The sequence below is a fragment of the Coregonus clupeaformis genome, chromosome 26 (genome assembly GCF_020615455.1).
Source record: "Coregonus clupeaformis isolate EN_2021a chromosome 26, ASM2061545v1, whole genome shotgun sequence".
Classification (NCBI taxonomy): Eukaryota; Metazoa; Chordata; class Actinopteri; order Salmoniformes; family Salmonidae; genus Coregonus; species Coregonus clupeaformis.
In genome coordinates this window covers 23,970,708-23,989,668 of record NC_059217.1, presented here as the reverse complement: position 1 = coordinate 23,989,668, position 18,961 = coordinate 23,970,708, and the positions used below count along the sequence as shown (strand labels likewise).

Here is an 18,961-nt window from a genome sequence, read left to right as displayed (position 1 = left end):
CGTTTCCACCAAAATCCCACGTCCACTTGAAAGCCCCGTCCAACACACAGGCATGGAGGCACTAAAGACCTGCTGTGATCATAATGCGAAGCCAATTTGAATTCCAGTCACAACGAGATGACGTCCGTCTCAGCAGTCTAATTCCATCATCAACATCATTACTGCTATTATCCCATGTCTATTTTTAATACAGGGTAATGTATCACCAATAAAGATAAATGAGGAAGGCAGCGAGGAGCTAATTGGCAGGACATGATGTCTGACTCTGCACTGACTAAAGTCTACAGTGCCAACTGTTCCCAAAATGTACCCTTTATGTGGCCTGAGTACTCCTTTAATAGTGTTTGTCCTCATTGTATTACCTTCTAACTGTGCTATAAAAGTGTATTTAAAATGCTGCTTTTATGTATTTAAGGGTGAGGAAACTTAATTGTTTCTTGTGTAATGTCATTTTTACATTTGGTTTGTAGTTTTAATGGTTTTAAGTATATCTATTCTCATTCCACAGTATATAGAATTAGTGAGCAGATCCATTATGCTACATGCTGGGGTCAGGTAGCGTGAGGTAGGACGGGGAAGTTCAGTCTTAAGCCTGAGACACTTCAAGACAACAGCTCCTGGAATTGAGCGGTCTTATTGTGCCAGACATGGGCTTGAGGACCTAGCCATTAAACAGTAGATTAGATTAACAGTAATCCTTCATTGGAGATGAGAAACTGCTGAAATCTCTTGTCTACCAGTGAGGCTCACTGGTCTTGTTTATTAAAGTGCCCTTTGTCTTACTATTTCAGCATTTCAGAGAATTGTTGAGTATTTTATTTATCCCGGTAAATTGACTGAGAACACATTCTCATTTACAGCAACAACCTGGGGAGAGGAGGGGGGGATGAATGAGCCAATTGGAAGCTGGGGATGATTAGGTGGCCATGATGGTATGAGGGCCAGATTGGGATTTTAGCCAGGACACCAGGGTTAACACCCCTACTCTTACGATAAGTGCCATGGGATCTTTAGGGACCACAGAAAGTCAGGACACACGTTTAATATCCCATCCATAAGACAGCACCCTACACAGAGCAATGTCCCCAATCACTGCCGTGGGGCATTGGGCTATATTTTTAGACCAGAGGAAAGTGCCTCCTACACCACTTCCAGCAGCATCTGGTCTCTCATCCAGGGACTGACCAGAACCATCCCTGCTTAGCTTCAGAGGCAAGCCAGCAGGGTGGTATGGGATGCAGGGTGGTATGCTGCTGGCAGTGATTGACGTACTGATACACAACAAATTTTCCTATGAATATTAGCGTTGCAATACTTTGCACAACCCCCGGGGATAAAAGCAGTTACCATATTGGAATAGGAGATCAAGTTCTATAACAACAATTGAAATAGCCATCCAGACACCCGTCCTCATTCTCTGTCTGAGAAAATCTCCACTGGACCACCATACCTCTCACAACCCTCAACGAAGGAAAATTCACACTAAAATAACAGCAACCTATGCCTTGATGTCTGATCTGAATCAAAAAATGTAATGAAATTACAGACGAGAACAGCATCCAAGTTCTGCATGAGTTACTTTTCAATTACGACAGGTGAAGCAGAAAAAGATTGTTAGTGCCATTTATCGACTATGCTACTCTCTATTAAAGTACAAGTAAAGAAATCAATCCCATTGTGTAACAACAGGACTATTTTACAATAGCAAACAGTTCCCTGTCTGTCAGATGACCTTTGTCATCCTAGTGTAAAACAAGGGAAAGATGAAAAGGTACACCAGGCAACACATTGACTGAGACACACTTGTACGCCCACAGACAAATGGAATCAGAGATTACACCAGATAATCATCTCTGTGGCCTTCTTCTCTTCTTTTGGTTTCATTCCAGGGGGTTGAGGACTCAATGGGACCTACAGAGGCAGAATGAAAGTAATAGGTGAATTTATTGATTACAATAATGATGTTTTTTTTGTCTTCTAACTGGAAGTATCTGGAAAGAAACAGCAGGACAAAAAGCTGAAATATTGTAGTCAGCTCACCGGGGACCATGTTTCTTGAATATCCTCAGTAGTTGAGGTAGTTGACTTTTACTGTATTTCAAACTATAATTTCTGTATGTACAAACACCAAAATAAAGATTCCTCTAGATTAAACTTCTCTGATGAGTGATGACATAAATGTGTGCTTTATCACTGACAGTCACAATCACCAACAAGGTGCTATCGTTCAGCTCCTTTTGAGTTACAGTTAAGGGGTGTTTTTTAAATCAATCACATTTTCTGTGCCACAAAAAATATACTTCCAAATAATAAAAAACTTTATGGCGCAAAAAAAAAACACAAAAAAAAGTGTCAGGGTCCTGAGATGCAGGTTTGATTGAATTCCTGCCATTGTCTTTACTTTAGGATATTATGTAGGGTAGATGTGTAGGTAGTGTGGCCTGTTATCTTATGTACTGTATCTGTCAGTCAATAGATAAATTATTTCAATGATTTCATTAATTTATTTTCAATTGAATTTTGATAAAGAAAAATATAAGAAGCTCGTTCTTGTCTCCATTAGCAAGGTCTTGTGATGGAGCGCGCAGCTAATTTCCTGAAATGATGTGGACCAGGCCAGAGTAGCAGAGTGCAGAATAGAAGCCCTTCCCAATTCCCATTTGTGTTTATATATATATATATATATTTTATACTTATAGAGGGAAAACTGTCAACCATATCCAAAGTGCAAGACCAAAGAGAAATAATGTATGCTTTTGTGAGGTTCTTGGAAGACGATATGTGTTACGCTTTACCCGCTTCAAATGTGAAAGATTTTAGACCTCTGCACAAAACAGATTTTGATAATCAGAAGGTGTATCTGGTTCTCAGAACAGAAGGGAATGGTACAGGCCAGCCGTGCAAAGCACATATTCTTGCCCTTGCAGGTATGTTATCTTCATGCTCTCTTAGTTTGACTGTTTATGCATTTAAATAGTTCAATTGTTTGACAAATGTAGACTAGACAGATCCTAGAGAATAAGAAAACAAGCCTTTCGGTCTGCTGTCAAACACATTAAGTTTGCTAGTTAGCTAACGTTAGTTATCAACCTGACAACAATGTTCTCGCCACGATGCTATTGCTAACGTTACCTAGTTTAAATACGGTTATTTTTCAGGGCGGCATTTGCTGTCATCACATATTTGCATAGGACAGCTAGCTAACGTTAGCTTTCTTGCTGACAGTGTTTTTAGCTAACTAATATATCTAACGTTACCTAACTAACTATGTGACATTAACGTTAGCTTGCTAGCTAAGGTGAGCTAGCTAGCCAGACAGCCAGCTAACGCGTTAGTTTAGCCAGCCACTCACACATCCAGATTGTTTACTAACATTGTATACGTTACTTTAGCTTGCAATACACCCCGATATGGTTGTTGATATGATAGCTAGCTAGCTACATTATGTGATGACTGTCACTGTCAGTCGACATTTGCTAGTTAGCTCTGACAACGTCAAGCCAGCTGCATACAAGTTAGCTAGCAATATGTATCGATCACACCGGTTATTATAGCTATCAATAACGTTTCCCAGACACATATTTGAGTGTAACGTTTTGTGCACGCATTCACACATGCATCGTGTAACAGATAGGGTATTTAGCTAGATTACTAATCCTCGTGTCTGAACAGTCCCTGGCTAATGATGTCAGTTGAGTGCATTAGCTAGGTTTGTTGTTGTTGTTGTTGTTGTTGTTTGAGATTGTCGTACTGTAGCTAGCTAACCATTCTCGGTTCACACTGGATATCAATCTATATTAGCTAGTTGGCTAGAAAACAAAAACTACATACAACTTGTTTACTAAGGATGGGTGAAATTCAGGCAAGATTGAGATGCATGGATGAAGAATGGTTTTATGGTTCATATTTGCTATAACACTCCTGGAAAATTCCCTCCAGAATTGTTCTGTCTCGAGTTTATATATCAAATGTTTGCTAACACTTAGCTCTTTTTGCAGATAACATTGATGAGTTTGAACATAGTATAATGCAGAAAAAGATGAAAATGTCGACAAGGAATATGGGAAATTCAGTTGAGAACCACTTTGGGGAGGAACGACTGCCACTGAGACGTAAAAAGGTAAGTGCAACTGAGCAAGGTAGCTAGTCAACTAGAAGTCATAGTTTTCAAACTGTTAGAGCATTTCTGTGATTTGGTGCTCTGTGAATATGATGGTGTGTGATTCAACCTCTTAACCAATATAATGCGGTTCATGATGAATATAAAGAATACTGATGGTAATTTGTCTTTTGATAATTGAACTAACTGTTACCATGAGTTTTGGACGTTTCGTAAAAATCCCCCTGCGATATTATTATTTATATATATTTTTACCATATGCTGGATTAACACAAATGTAGCACTCTGGACAGCTGCAAATCCTCTGAGCTGCTCATCCAAGAACCTCACGACTACACTCTTCCCAGTTCCCAGTGATTTTAGCCCATCCGTTTAATTTTGTCAAGCAAAGCCCCCCACAGCTATGGATATACAGTGCCTTTGGAAAGTATTCAGACCCCTAGACTTTTTCCACATTTTGTTACGTTACAGCCTTATTCTAAAATGGATAAAATAAAACATTTTTCTCAGCTATCTACACACAATACCCCATAATGACAAAGTGAAAACAGTTTTTTAGAAATGCTTCCACGTGTGTGTGTGTGTGTGTGTGTGTGTGTGTGTGTGTGTGTGTGTGTGTATATATACAATCGTGGTCAAAAGTTTTGAGAATGACACAAATACTAAATTTCACAAAGTCTGCTGCCTCAGTTTTGATGATGGCAATTTGCAAATACTCCAGAATGTCATGAAGAGTGATCAGATGAATTGCAAAGTCCCTCTTTGCCATGAAAATGAACTTAATCCCCAAAAAACATTTCCACTGCATTTCAGCCCTGCCACAAAAGGACCAGCTGACATCATGTCAGTGATTCTCTCGTTAACACAGGTGAGAGTGTTGAAGAGGACAAGGCTGGAGATCACTCTGTCATGCTGATTGAGTTAGAATAACAGACTGGAAGCTTTAAAAGGAGGGTGGTGCTTGAAATCATTGTTCTTCCTCTGTTAACCATGGTTACCTACAAGGAAACACGTGCCGTCATCATTGCTTTGCAAAAAAAGGGCTTCACAGGCAAGGATATTGCTGCTAGAAAGATTCCACCTAAATCAACAATTTATCGGATCATCAAGAACATCAAGGGTAGAGGTTCAATTGTTGTGAAGAAGGCGTCAGGGCGCCCAAGAAAGTCCAGCAAGCGCCAGGACCGTCTCCTAAAGTTGATTCAGCTGCGGGATCAGGGCACCACCAGTGCAGAGCTTGCTCAGGAATGGCAGCAGGCAGTTGTGAGTGCATCAGCACGCACAGTGAGGCAAATACTTTTGGAGGATGGCCTGGTGTCAAGAAGGGCAGCAAAGAAGCCACTTCTCTCTAGGAAAAACATCAGGGCCAGACTGATATTCTGCAAAAGGTACAGGGATTGGACTGCTGAGGACTGGGGTAAAGTAATTTTCTCTGATGAATCCCCTTTCCGATTGTTTGGGGCATCCGGAAAACACCTTGTCCGGAGAAGACCAGATGAGCGCTACCATCAGTCCTGTGTCATGCCAACAGTAAAGCATCCTGAGACATTTCATGTGTGGGGTTGCTTCTCAGCCAAGGGAGTGGGCTCACTCACAATTTTGCCTAAGTACACAGCCATGAATAAAGAATGGTACCAACCCATCCTCAGAGAGCAACTTCTCCCAACCATCCAAGAACAGTTTGGTGACGACCAATCCCTTTTCCAGCATGATGGAGCACCTTGCCAAGGCAAAAGTGATAACTAAGTGGCTCGGGGAACAAAACATCGACATTTTGGGTCCATGGCCAGGAAAGTCCCAGACCTTAATCCCATTGAGAACTTGTGGTCGATCCTCAAGAGGCGGGTGGACAAACAAAAACCCACATTCTGACAAACTCCAAGCATTGATTATGCAAGAATGGGCTGCCATCAGTCAGGATGTGGCCCAGAAGTTAATTGACAGCATGCCGCGGTGGATTGCAGAGGTCTTGAAAAATATTGACTCTTTGCATAAACTTAGTATAATTGTCAATAAACGCCTTTGACACTTATGGAATGCTTGTAATTATACTTCAGTATACCATAGTAACATCTGACAAAAATATATCATAACACGGAAGCAGCCAACTTTGTGAAGACCAATACTTGTGTCATTCTCGAGTTTTGACCACGACTGTACACTACCGTTCAAAAGTTTGGGGTCACTTAGAAATGTCCTTGTTTTTGAAAGAAAAGCACTTTTTTGTTAATTAAAATAACATCAAACAGAAATACAGTGTAGACATTGTTAATGTTTTAACTTTGTGCAGCTACAATAGCCATTTATTTTTTTCAGGCCATTTTGAGCCTGTAATCGAACCCACAATTGCAGATTTTTTATTTTTTATTTTTTTTCTCCACCATTATTTAACCAGGTAAGCCAGTTGAGAACAAGTTCTCATTTACAACTGCGACCTGGCCTGATGCTCCAGCTACTCAACTAGTCTCAAGAAGGCCAGTGTTATTGCTTCTTTAATCAGCACAACAGTTTTCAGCTGTGCTAAAATAATTGCAAAAGGGTTTTCTAATGATCAATTAGCCTTTTAAAATGATAAACTTGGATTAGCAAACACAACGTGCCATTGGAACACAGGACTGATGGTTGCTGATAATGGACATACAGTGGGGAGAACAAGTATTTGATACACTGCCGATTTTGCAGGTTTTCCTACTTACAAAGCATGTAGAGGTCTGTCATTTTTATCATAGGTACACTTCAACTGTGAGAGACGGAATCTAAAACAAAAATCCAGAAAATCACATTGTATGATTTTTAAGTAATTAATTTGCATTTTATTGCATGACATAAGTAAGAATTCCGGCTCTCACAGACCTGTTCGTTTTTCTTTAAGAAGCCCTCCTGTTCTCCACTTATTACCTGTATTAACAGCACCTGTTTGAACTCGTTACCTGTATAAAAGACACCTGTCCACACACTCAATCAAACAGACTCCAACCTCTCCACAATGGCCAAGACCAGAGAGCTGTGTAAGGACATCAGGGATAAAATTGTAGACCTACACAAGGCTGGGATGGGCTACAGGACAATAGGCAAGCAGCTTGGTGAGAAGGCAACAACTAGAAATTATTAGAAAATGGAAGAAGTTCAAGATGATGGTCAATCACCCTCGGTCTGGGGCTCCATGCAAGATCTCACCTCGTGGCGCATCAATGATCATGAGGAAGGTGAGGGATCAGCCCAGAACTACACGGCAGGACCTGGTCAATGACCTGAAGAGAGCTGGGACCACAGTCTCAAAGAAAACCATTAGTAACACACTACGCCGTCATGGATTAAAATCCTGCAGCACACGCAAGGTCCCCCTGCTCAAGCCAGCGCATGTCCAGTCCCGTCTGAAGTTTGCCAATGACCATCTGGATGATCCAGAGGAGGAATGGGAGAAGGTCATGTGGTCTGATGAGACAAAAATAGAGCTTTTTGGTCTAAACTCCACTCGCCGTGTTTGGAGGAAGAAGAAGGATGAGTACAACCCCAAGAACACCATCCCAACCGTGAAGCATGGAGTTGGAAACATAATTCTTTGGGTATGCTTTTCTGCAAAGGGGACAGGACGACTGCACCGTATTGAGGGGAGGATGGATGGGGCCATGTATCGCGAGATCTTGGCCAACAACCTCCTTCCCTCAGTAAGAGCATTGAAGATGGGTCGTGGCTGGGACTTCCAGCATGACAACGACCCGAAACACACAGGCAGGGCAACTAAGGAGTGGCTCTGTAAGAAGCTTCTCAAGGTCCTGGAGTGGCCTAGCCAGTCTCCAGACCTGAACCCAATAGAAAATCTTTGGAGGGAGCTGAAAGTCTGTATTGCCCAGCGACAGCCCCGAAACCTGAAGGATCTGGAGAAGGTCTGTATGGAGGAGTGGGCCAAAATCCCTGCTGCAGTGTGTGCAAACCTGGTCAAGACCTACAGGAAACGTATGATCTCTGTAATTGCAAACAAAGGTTTCTGTACCAAATATTAAGTTCTGCTTTTCTGATGTATCAAATACTTATGTCATGCAATAAAATGCAAATTAATTACTTAAAAATCATACAATGTGATTTTCTGGATTTTTGTTTTAGATTCCGTCTCTCACAGTTGAAGTGTACCTATGATAAAAATGACAGACCTCTACATGGTTTGTAAGTAGGAAAACCTGCAAAATTGGCAGTGTATCAAATACTTGTTCTCCCCACTGTATGTAGATATTCCATAAAAAATCAGCCGTTTCCAGCTACAATAGCCATTTACAACATTAACAATGTCTACACTGTATTTGTGATCAATTTGATGTTATTTTAATGGACAAAATAATTGCTTTTCTTTCAAAAACAAGGACATTTCTAAGTGACCCAAAACTTTTGAACGGGTGTGTGTGTATGTGTGTGTATATATATATATATGAAATGAAATACCTAATTTACATAAGTATTCAGACCTTTTGCTATGAGACTCGAAATTGAGCTCAGGTGCATCCTGTTTCCATTGATCATCCTTGAGATGTTTCTACAACTTGATTGGAGTACACCTGTGGTACATTCAATTGATTGGACATGATTTGGAAAGGCACACACCTGTCTATATAAGGTCCCACAGTTGACAGTGCATGTCAGCAAAAACCAAGCCATGAGGTCGAAGGAATTGTCCGCAGAGCTCCGAGACAGGATTGTGTCGAGGCACAGATCTGGGGAAGGGTACCAAAAAATGTCTGCTGCATTGAAGGTCCACAAGAACACCGTGGCCTCCATCATTCTTAAATGAAAGAAGTTTGGAACCAACAAGAGCCTTCCTAAAGCTGGCCGTCCCGCCAAACTGAGAAATCGGGGGAGAAGGGCCTTGGTCTGGGAGGTGACCAAGAACCCGATGGTCACTCTGATAGAGTTCTAAAGTTCCTCTGTGGAGATGGTTGTCCTTCTGGAAGGTTCTCCCATCTCTGCAGCACTCCACCAATCAGGCCATTATGGTGGAGTGGCCAGACAGAAGCCACTCCTCAGTAAAAGGCACATGACAGCCCGCGTGGAGTTTGCCAAAAGGCACCTAAAGACTCTCGGACCATGAGAAACAAGATTCTCTGTTCTGATGAAACCAAGATTCAACTCTTTGGCCTGAATGCCAAGCGTCACGTCTGGAGGAAACCTGGCACCATCCCTACGGTGAAGCATGGTAGCATCATGCTCTGGGGATGTTTTTCAGCGGCAGGGATGGGAGACTAGTCAGGATCGAGGCAAAGATGAACGGAGCAAAGTACAGAGAGAACCTTGATGAAAAACTGCTCCTGAGCGCTCAGGAACTCAGACTGGGGCGAAGGTTCACCTTCCAACAGGACAACGACCCTAAGCACACAGCCAAGACAATGCAGGAGTGGCTTCGGGACAAGTCTCTGAATGTCCTTGACTGGCCCAGCCAAAGCCCAGACTTGAACCCGATCGAACATCTCTGAAGAGACCTGAAAATAGCTGTGCAGCCATGCTCCCCATCCAACCTGACAGAGCTTGAGAGGATCTGCAGAGAAGAATGGGAGAAACTCCCCAAATACAGGTGTGCCAAGCTTGTAGTGTCATACCCAAGAAGACTTGACGCTGTAATCGCTGCCAAAGGCGCTTCAACAAAGTGCTGAGTGAAGGGTCTGAATAGTTACATAAATTGAATATTTCAGTTTTTTATTTTTAATAAATTAGCAAACATTTCTAAACCAGTTTTTTGCTTTGTCATTATGGGATATTGTGTGTAGATTGAGGGGGGAAAAAAACAATTTAATCAATTTTAGAATAAGGCTGTAATGTAACAAAATGTGGGAAAAGCCAAGGGGTCTGAATACTTTCCGAAGCCACTGTATGTGGGTTTTTGACATCCACTCAACATTTCAAAATAAATATATAGTCACACGTTCATAACGTACAGTAAGTGTTTTTATTTGAGTGAAATTATGACAGTTATGACACACACCAGATCACTCTTATCACATGAAATGATTATGCAGTCTCCACATCATTATCACATTAATATCCCTTGTGCTTTAAATAACGATAAACTGCATAAAGTCCCTTTTGATTCCACAGGCCCAGACACAGGACCATGGGCGTCCCACTGCCAACTCCTCCAAGAGCCTGGCAGCGGTGGTGGCCCGCCTGGAGAGGAACGCTGTGGGTTCCTGCATGGAGGAAGAGGAAGACCTGGAGGAGGACAGGCTGGCTGAGGAGGAGGAGGAAGAAGAAGAGGAGGAGGAAGAGGAGGGGGACTCTGTGCCTGAGGAGGCGTTGGTACCGCGGGTTCTATATGAGGAGCTGGTCCACAGCTACAGGCAGCAGGAGGAAGAGGTGAGGAGGCTACAACAGGAGCTGGAGAGAACCCGCAGGCAGCTGGTCCAGCAGGCCAAGAAGCTGAAGGAGTATGGCAGCCTGCTGACAGAAGTGAAGGAGCTGCGTGACTTCAACAGGAGGCTGCAGGACGTGCTCCTCATGAGGCTGGGCAGCGGTGAGAGACACACACTCTCCAGTCACCTCTCACTGCAGCCTCCCATTCACATCTGTTCAGGTTAAGAAAAAACTGTTTTACTAGACTAGTGTCGCCCACATTTAGAGTTGTCTGGATTTTGAATTATTGGGTTTGTAGGTAACCTTCCTATATTGCGTAAATATTGAGTGTGAAGTGCTTGTTCACTCAATGCTCAACTAAATACAAAAATATAGTTTTTTTGTGGATTTTCCCTTTAAGCCAGTCCCATGGCCATCTGCACATGTTCTGCATTGGTGCCCCTGGTGTGTGATATGGGGGCCAGGCAGTCTAATGGACAGGCTAAAGATTAGACTGGCCAGGGTGCTTTGGGATCAGGAATGTAGTGCGCTGACCGATATTAAAACTCATCAGCTACATTAGAGCTTAGTGTGGCCAGCCACCAAGCCAGCTTACTGGGCTAAAATAGTACCGCTGTCTCGATGCACAGTGAAGCCTTGCTGCATGCACTGGTCCAAAGCTAAGACTAGAACTCCCTGACCACATGCTGTTGTGGTTGAGTCAAAGACTGTTAGTGCTGTAGGCTTGTTGTTCCTGAGAGACTACACAATATGCCTAGAGATATGCATCTCAACATTACTTTTGTTTTTGCACCTTATACAGAGCCTATGCATGACAATGGCACTCAGACAATCAAAGCGGAGGTGGTGGAGCCCATCATTGAGCCACAGGAAGTGTGCAGAGAAGAGGCCAATACCAGCTCCAGCCACTCCCCCTCCCCAAGAACAGTCTACACTTTTAATGATGGCAAGGTGAGTCTCACCACCCCCGGTCTCCCCCCCTGTCTTCCTCGCTGTGGTCGCTTTGATGGGGAGGAAGCAATACATTTTCCCTTACACATGTACTTGCATTGCATTAGCCTTCTCCTCTCCTTGAGGGTAAACAAGGCTGAGATGATTGTCCTTATTATAGCTTCGGCATCAGCACTGTTTATTGCCCTGTTAGTGGTTGCAGGGCTAATTCTGCCTGCTTCACATGACGGGGGAATTTGTGTTACAAGCAGAGAGCCTCTCAGTTCAAGCGTGAAGAACAAAAGCAAATTAGAACTCTCACACATTGCCTGCTATTAATGATTTCTAACAGAGGAATTGAAGTGACTGACAGGTAGTCCTAGAAAGAAAATAGAGAAAGGGTTCCTCTAAGTTAAGAGCAGTGGAAAGCTTGTCTGCTGGCCATGGGCCTAAAGCACATTAGCTGCAAAGGGAAAAGCCTTTGGATGCCAGCCTAAAGACTTCTCAACTTCTCAGTGATAAAGGCAGGGTGGCACACATGGCGCTCTCAGCATTAGCTCACCTATAACTCAGGGCAGGCCTGTCAATCCGCTTGTAGCGTTGTTTGGTGCAGACTTACGCAATGTGCCATTCTGTGGTTCTATGCCATTATAAATACTCAGTCATCCAGGCTGGAAACCATTGCCCCTTACTTATTTATGCAGCTGCTGAAACATGGCTCTTTGATTTCTTATTTGGGCTGAATGGTTGTAGGATGGGCTTTGCTGCTATAGGTTATAGTGTGGCCTCAGGTCTGAGTGTAGGTGAACTTCGCTACATAGCTGTGCTGTGTTCCTGCAGGTGCACCTGGGTGGGGGTATCTGGGTGCAGGAAGAGAAGTGGCACCAGCTGCAGCGGACACAGGGAGACTCCAAGTTCACCAAGAACCTTGCCGTCATGATCTGGGGCACTGAGACCCTCAAGAACAGGAGTGTCACTGGCGTGGCCACCAAAAAGAAGAAAGATGCCCTTCCCAAGCCCCCCCTCTCCCCAAGCAAGCTCAAAATAGTCAGAGGTAAAACTGTGTAGGCCTGTTGGTCAGATGTTTTAGGCACGGTTTGCAACTCACAAAGTTTGGAATATCTCTTGTGATTTGATGAATAATACACACTTTTATTTATTTCCCTTTTTTGCAGAGTGTCTGTATGACAGAGTGTCTCAAGAAACGGCAGACGGCGCAGAGATCACACAAAGATTGTCCAAAGTGAACAAATACATCTGTGAAAAAATTATGGATATCAACAAATCCATCAAGAACGAGGAGAGGCGGGAATCGAAGCTGCTTATTAGACAAACCGTCAAGATGGAGAATTTCACATACGATGGCATGTAGTGATGAAAAGTTGTCACCATACAAGAGCTCATTCTCTTTTCTTGGACTGCTGAAACAGAAGAGGGTGGGTAGGTTCATGTGTGCCAGGCCAGCACTAGAGATTGTCAGTAGGCGCTCAAGGCCCTAAATCCATTAGCTGGAAGACAGCTTTACCTGCCAATCAATGCAGGGAGTGGTTAAACGTTTTGGTGTGTCGTATGAACTGGTGTGAGAGATTCTAAAATCAAACTGGTTGTGAGAGAATGCAGTGGCGCTCAAACAAAATGTTCTGTGTCAGAACATGACATTGTGTCCTAATATTCTTAGTGATTTCCCTTGAAAAATTACTCTTCTGATAGTAAGAAGATATTCTGGAATAATCATGCTAGTGTGTGGTGGTTGAGAGGTTAGCCATGCTGAAGGCCTTAGTGTTGAGGTCTCTGTGTGCTATTGGTACTTACAGTGACGTGGAGAGGATGTTAATACACACTTCTTCAACGGGGTCTCTCCGATATACATGTCTTCATTGATAGATGCCACATTGAGCAGATATTCCGTTGCCCTAGAGATGATTGCTGTGTGCTCATCTAGTTTGGAGGCAAGGTTTGAGGACTCCTTATCGTCCATGGAAATATGCCATTTGGATTTCCATAGTATAGAGCACCAATGAACATTAACAGTTTTGTAAAGAGAGGTTTATCATTGTTTGTCTGCGGTGCTTGTCCACATCAGACGTGTAACGTTCTTGAGAAGATATGTTGTTTTCTGTATAATGATTTACAGTATATACCCTACTTGAGAGATCCAACTTTTAGATTTGAGTTTACATAAATGTGATTGTTGTGGTAGTGTCTTTATTCAAGCTCTCCTGCAGATCGTTCGACTGTTTTGGAGTTGTGGTACAAGATTTTAAGCCCAGAAAGGCCTTACGGTTATGGAAATCATTGGGGACTGTGTCCTCCAGTTATTTAGTAAGCTATGATTTTTATTTAAAGTAAAGCTGATATCTTTAAACTGCACTTTGGTGTCTGAATGTGAAAGGTTGCCAGGTACTGTGTTTGTTTGGCTGTGGGTAAAGCTGTCTGCAGCGGTCAGTGTTAGGCTAGATCCCTGTGGGCCTGGATAAAGCAGGATTCCTGCTCTCTCACAGCCCTTTTCTTTGAGGCACACCACTAGGAATGAAATGCTATATAGTGACAACTCTCAATGACATGCCATCAGAACTTTTCAAATGTTTTTTCCCCAAACGGTTTGACTGGCTGTCTGCAACCTGGAACTAAATGCTGCAGATTGAATTCTCAACTGTGACCATGTGGCTAACTGTGAATCACCTGCAGGTCTGCCTGTCAAGCCTTTTTGTCTCCTCACTGTCTATGTATTTGTGTTTGTGTGTATGGTTTTTCTTTGTGTCTATGGTTTTTCTTTGTATTTCTTACGGTTCGATCAACCTTTTGTTAAGCTACCATATGTGGGGATATTTTAGTGTATATAACTAGTCTCTTTTCACAAATCATGGACTTTTCCGTTTTTAGTCCGACTTACACATTACCATGCTAAACTCTTTTTTAAACTTTTTTTTGGATTGACATTGTAATTCCTTTGTTACCTGGCGGTAATTTTTATGTTTGTTAATTTCATAATCATTGTTGGCTTTAAGCTTGATATTGTATCCAAATGTAGATCAGGAGCATCTAAACTCAAAGAAAATAAGTGTCCCTCACTTAGGTAATCTCTATGAAAAAGAAACAAGGCAAACCACAATGTGATGTCAATATGGCCATGTCAGCCTCTGACATATCTTAACCCTTCCCTTATGTTCGATTTGGCCTACACCGTTTGTTCCCGGGTTAATTTGACCCATACAGTAAGTACATCAAGATCACAAATATGACTTTAACCTCCCATAATGTATTTATTTTCCGGTAGCTAAGAATGTCCTCTTTCGTATGCTTTTATCCCTTTGTTGATAGACTCAACTGTTCAAAATTTAGAGCCAAATGTTTGATTACTGTACCAAAGTCGTAAATCTAAATTACATTTTATAACATTTATGACGTCAGATCACTGTCCCTCAGCCTCTGAACATCACAGGGAGAACATACGTATATCCTTGTGATCATCATGGATAGATCTTTACTGCACAGAAGACCATTTGTCTCTAGCACAAAGGTCAACGTCATGGTCAAATTAACTTCAGATAAGTGTTGCTCAGCTTCTAAGCATCATAGGGACATCATAATTATATGTGATCAGCATGGTTGCAAAAATCAGCTAGGACAAACTGTTCAAAAGTTATATAGACTAAGGTCAAATTCCGGGTCCAATTGACCCAGAACATCGTTGATGTCAATATTCCGGTACCGGGTCTAATTATTATTATTATTATTATTTCTTTTTTTATTACGCGTTTAACAAGTTTGAGACCCATACTTAGGAAAGTAGATGAAGGGTCATGGTGTAAAAATTATGTAAAATAGTATTTTAGTGATTTCAAACTGTCCTGGGTTAAATCGACCAGGAAAATAAGGGAAGGGTTAAGTTTCCCCTATTTTAAGGATGGGCCGTATTATCAAATCAATCAATGAATGCACTTTAAATCTCTTGTGACAGATTCTCAATTTCTAAAGAAATGGATTTGTTTGCAAAACCGATTTGCTCAACTTATTTTGGCTATTTAGGAAAAAAAAGACATAGAACAATAATAATCAATGCACCTTTAAATGATCCTGATAGGTCTGAGTTCTGGTTTATTTGTATGAACTGAATAAGTGTGAAGAGTGGTCCTTAGTAAGCTATGCCTCTTGCACACAGTGCTTTATATTCCCCAGGGTTAGCCTATTCCCTCCAACCTGCCACTCCCCAGGCATTGGAATGGGCTTTAGGCATCAAACTAATATGTAAAACAAGGATGTGTTTTTGTATGAACCAGATAGTAGAGCTGTATGATAGCTAGTTCTTTAAAATGTTGCGCTAATCTTCTGTCTGCTGCTCTCTTGTCCCATTGTTTCTATTTTCCATGTTTTGACAGTTATTTTTATGTGCTTTGAATTGGCCCCACTATTTCAGTGTGTTTTTTTAAAGACGTAGACTAGGGTTCAGTGGGAAGTTGGGAACACTGGAAGTTCAACTGGAAATATATCCTGGTTTGGACACGGATGGATCTCAGTCCACTGTTCTTTTTACAGACAACTTTTAAAATGTGAGAAATTGCACCTTCCCTATATTTTGTGGTGCAGTGGAGTAGCTAGTTGTTAGGAAAGCAAAGCTTTATAACTGGTCCCTCCCTCTAGCTGTTTGGACAGCTACATGGCCTGGCGTCTCAGCCCTTAAGAGAAAATAGGCAAGGTGTCATATTGCATTGCTATAGCTTTGCTGTTATTGACAGTAGAATAATAATAATAATATGCCATTTAGCAGACACTTTTATCCAAAGCGACTTAGTCATGTGCGCATACATTTTTACGTATGGGTGGTCCCGGGGATCGAACCCACTACCCTGGCGTTACAAGCACCATGCTCTACCAATTGAGCTACAGAGGACCACATTTAGAAGCATGCTAAATCCCAGAGTACACTAGGTGCCATTCTCTCTTGAGTGGTTAAATGTTGGATCCATCTGTGTTACCAGACAGGTCATGTGTTGGAATGGCTATACAGCAGGGGCTGGCAGCTCTGATCCACAGGGCTGGCAGGCTCCCTGAGCTTAGTACAAACAGACAGCATGGGGACTGGCTGGGGGGAACCGGGGGAGTTGACATATGAAACTGTACTGTGCTTTTTCATCATCTAAAGTGATTCACAAATTCAAGGACCTTGAAAATGTGCATCACGACTGGATTGTTTGCTCTTAACTGAATGTGTAAAGATGCTGGGTGTCTTGAGCGTTGTTGTTGGTGAGTGGTAATATTAAGCCAAAGTTTTGAATGCTGACGATGGAGAGGGGGGTTGAACTTGCACAAAAATGTCCCTTGCCAAGGTTTTAGTCCAGAGTTATCTAAGCTGCAACAGAGACTGAATATATTTTAGTTTTTTAAAATTCTCCCTATTGTAGATGTTGTCCTGCTATCAATTCTGTAGAAATCAACATGGTCCTGTCGGGTCCTTACGCACAGTATGTATTACAATACATACGTTTTAAAGCTTTTAGGTGGTGTGTGAAAACTGTTCTGCTGTGTGGCCCACGATGAATTCCTGTGACACGTTGTTGATGTTGTTTACTCGTTTGTTTGTTTTCTGATGCCAAAAAAGGGTGTGTGGTTAAATAGCGATGAAGATAGAATATTCTACTTATATTGTCAACTGAAAGGCTGACCCGTTCATGAAAACATGCTGATGCTGAGGACCAGTCCAGGTTTAACCCACCAAACTGCCCAGTGTTCCTACTACTGTACTATCACAGACACTAGATGTACTGACAACACTTCCTTAGGTATGCAGTGGATATAATAATATGCCATTTAGCAGACGCTTTTATCCAAAGCGAGTTACAGTCATGATATGAGGTTTTACATAAGGAAGATTAATTTGGCATAGCCTCATTATGGCAGTGAGTCCCACTGCTCTCTCTTCCTCTCTCTCTCTCTCTCTCTCTCTCTCTCTCTCTCTCTCTCTCTCTCTCTCTCTCTCTCTCTCTCTCTCTCTCTCTCTCTCTCTCTCTCTCTCTCTCTCTCTCTCTCTCTCTCTCTCTCTCTCTCTCTCTCTCTCTCTCTCTCTCTCTCTCTCTCTCTCTCTCTCTCTCTCTCTCTCTCTCTCTCTCTCTCAGTACTGTGAATCATGAAGCCCAATATCCTCACCTCGGATACAATGGCTTTTTCTAATTTGGGCAAAAGTCTGTCCTTCACCCTCTCTCCTCCGTCCTCTCTCCTCCATGACCCTGAAACCGATAAGTGGTCGAGGAGATGTGAATTCATTAGTAAGTGAACGGAAGAGTGTCCTCCCCTCTTCGATAACCACCTTTCATCAAGGATAGTCATATGTATCCAACCGGAGTCCTTCGCGGACTACCTTTGAATCAGCTTTTGTTTTGTCATCGGAGAAAAACATGCACATGTTTAAAAACAATATGCTAGTTATAGTTTTCATCTATAAAATGTCTTGCACAACTGAGTAAATGTTTTTATCATTTTACACATGTATTATTACGTAAACATCACTGCCTGATGACATGCGAGTGGAGGAGGAGTCTCATTTCATACAAGCGCATTTTCATCCATGTTCCCTCTCCTCGATTACCTTTTGACCTTTTTCAAAGGAGGCGAGAGAGGACACAGGAGTTGGGCAAATCCAATTCAGAAAAGGCCAATGTAAAGCTTACTCTAAATGAACTTTAAGTGTAGTTCCAAAATTCATTGTCAAGTATACTTCATATAGCTTCACTATCCTACCTCATTGCTTCTCTTGTGTTTGTGTGTGATGTATATTTTTTTAACTATAGGAAAATACCTTATTGATAACTCCTTTCCACATGTACAGTATATGTAAACTCGTAACACCTCAGTACTACACAGTTGATATCATTATGAGGAAATCTGTTTTGTACTAAAGATCCTACTGTCAATGGATGCCCAGTTGTCTCCAAAAATGTATTTCAACTGATTGCTCATTTTCACTGGTTGATGGTGCTACCAGCAAACGGGTTAAATGATCTGTCTATTACCTCAAATGGTGCTAATTTTTTCTATGTTTTTATTCTCATTAAGTTGTATGTTATTCAAGTTGGTGATCCTAAAATAAACGACATATCACATTTCTAAAATGTTAAACTACACATTGCAAATACTATCAGATACATTCTGGTTTTAGCCAAATCAACTCTGCTGTTTTAAGTCCAGTACATCATAAGCAAGGAATTATCTTAAAATATACTTTTAGCAGTTATCTGCATAATTTGTATGTACATTTGAATTGTACATTTTGGATTGCTTCAGATTTGAGAAGGTGGTAACTTTTCATAAGCACATCTCACATCACCATTTATCCAAATACTGCTATTTTGTTGCATATTGGCTTTATGGGCAGTTGTGCTAAAACCATTTAAAAACTGGACTGGGCAGTTCTATTAAAGATAGATTTGGTCCTCAGCAAATGTTTGGATATCCACAGGTCAATGCTGTGACAACACTTCTACAGACAGATTGCAATTACATTATAAGGGTATTTCTAGGCAGTGTCTCTAATATTTAGCTAGAAATTTAATATTGGGTTGTGAACTTTCCTCTAAGAGA

General features: G+C 41.8%; 2 protein-coding genes across 3 annotated transcripts in view; both read left to right on the top strand.

The window, feature by feature from the left end:
• Positions 1 to 18,961, top strand: part of LOC121540249 (cytosolic carboxypeptidase 6-like) — a 499,145-nt gene that overhangs the window by 383,803 nt on the left and 96,381 nt on the right. The gene's annotated exons all lie outside the window — the stretch shown is intronic.
• LOC121540250 (BEN domain-containing protein 5-like) lies at positions 2,640 to 14,335 on the top strand. 2 transcript variants are annotated; one of them, XM_041848979.1, is made up of 6 exons: positions 2,640 to 2,927; positions 3,999 to 4,120; positions 10,202 to 10,616; positions 11,259 to 11,407; positions 12,227 to 12,440; positions 12,562 to 14,335. In XM_041848979.1, exons 1-6 carry the CDS (start codon positions 2,747 to 2,749, stop codon positions 12,756 to 12,758), a joined length of 1,278 nt encoding a protein of 425 aa, XP_041704913.1. In that variant the 5' UTR covers positions 2,640 to 2,746; the 3' UTR covers positions 12,759 to 14,335. The 2 variants fall into 2 exon arrangements, with proteins under 2 accessions (XP_041704913.1, XP_041704912.1); XM_041848978.1 differs by having other exon boundaries at positions 10,202 to 10,676.

Coding starts and splice junctions, on each gene's coding strand:
- LOC121540250 (XM_041848978.1), top strand. CDS start 2,747: ATGTATGCTTTTGTGAGGTTCTTGGAAGACGATATGTGTTACGCTTTA. Junction 4,121..10,201: donor TGCCACTGAGACGTAAAAAG/GTAAGTGCAACT, acceptor TTGATTCCACAG/GCCCAGACACAGGACCATGG. Junction 12,441..12,561: donor CAAGCTCAAAATAGTCAGAG/GTAAAACTGTGT, acceptor CCTTTTTTGCAG/AGTGTCTGTATGACAGAGTG.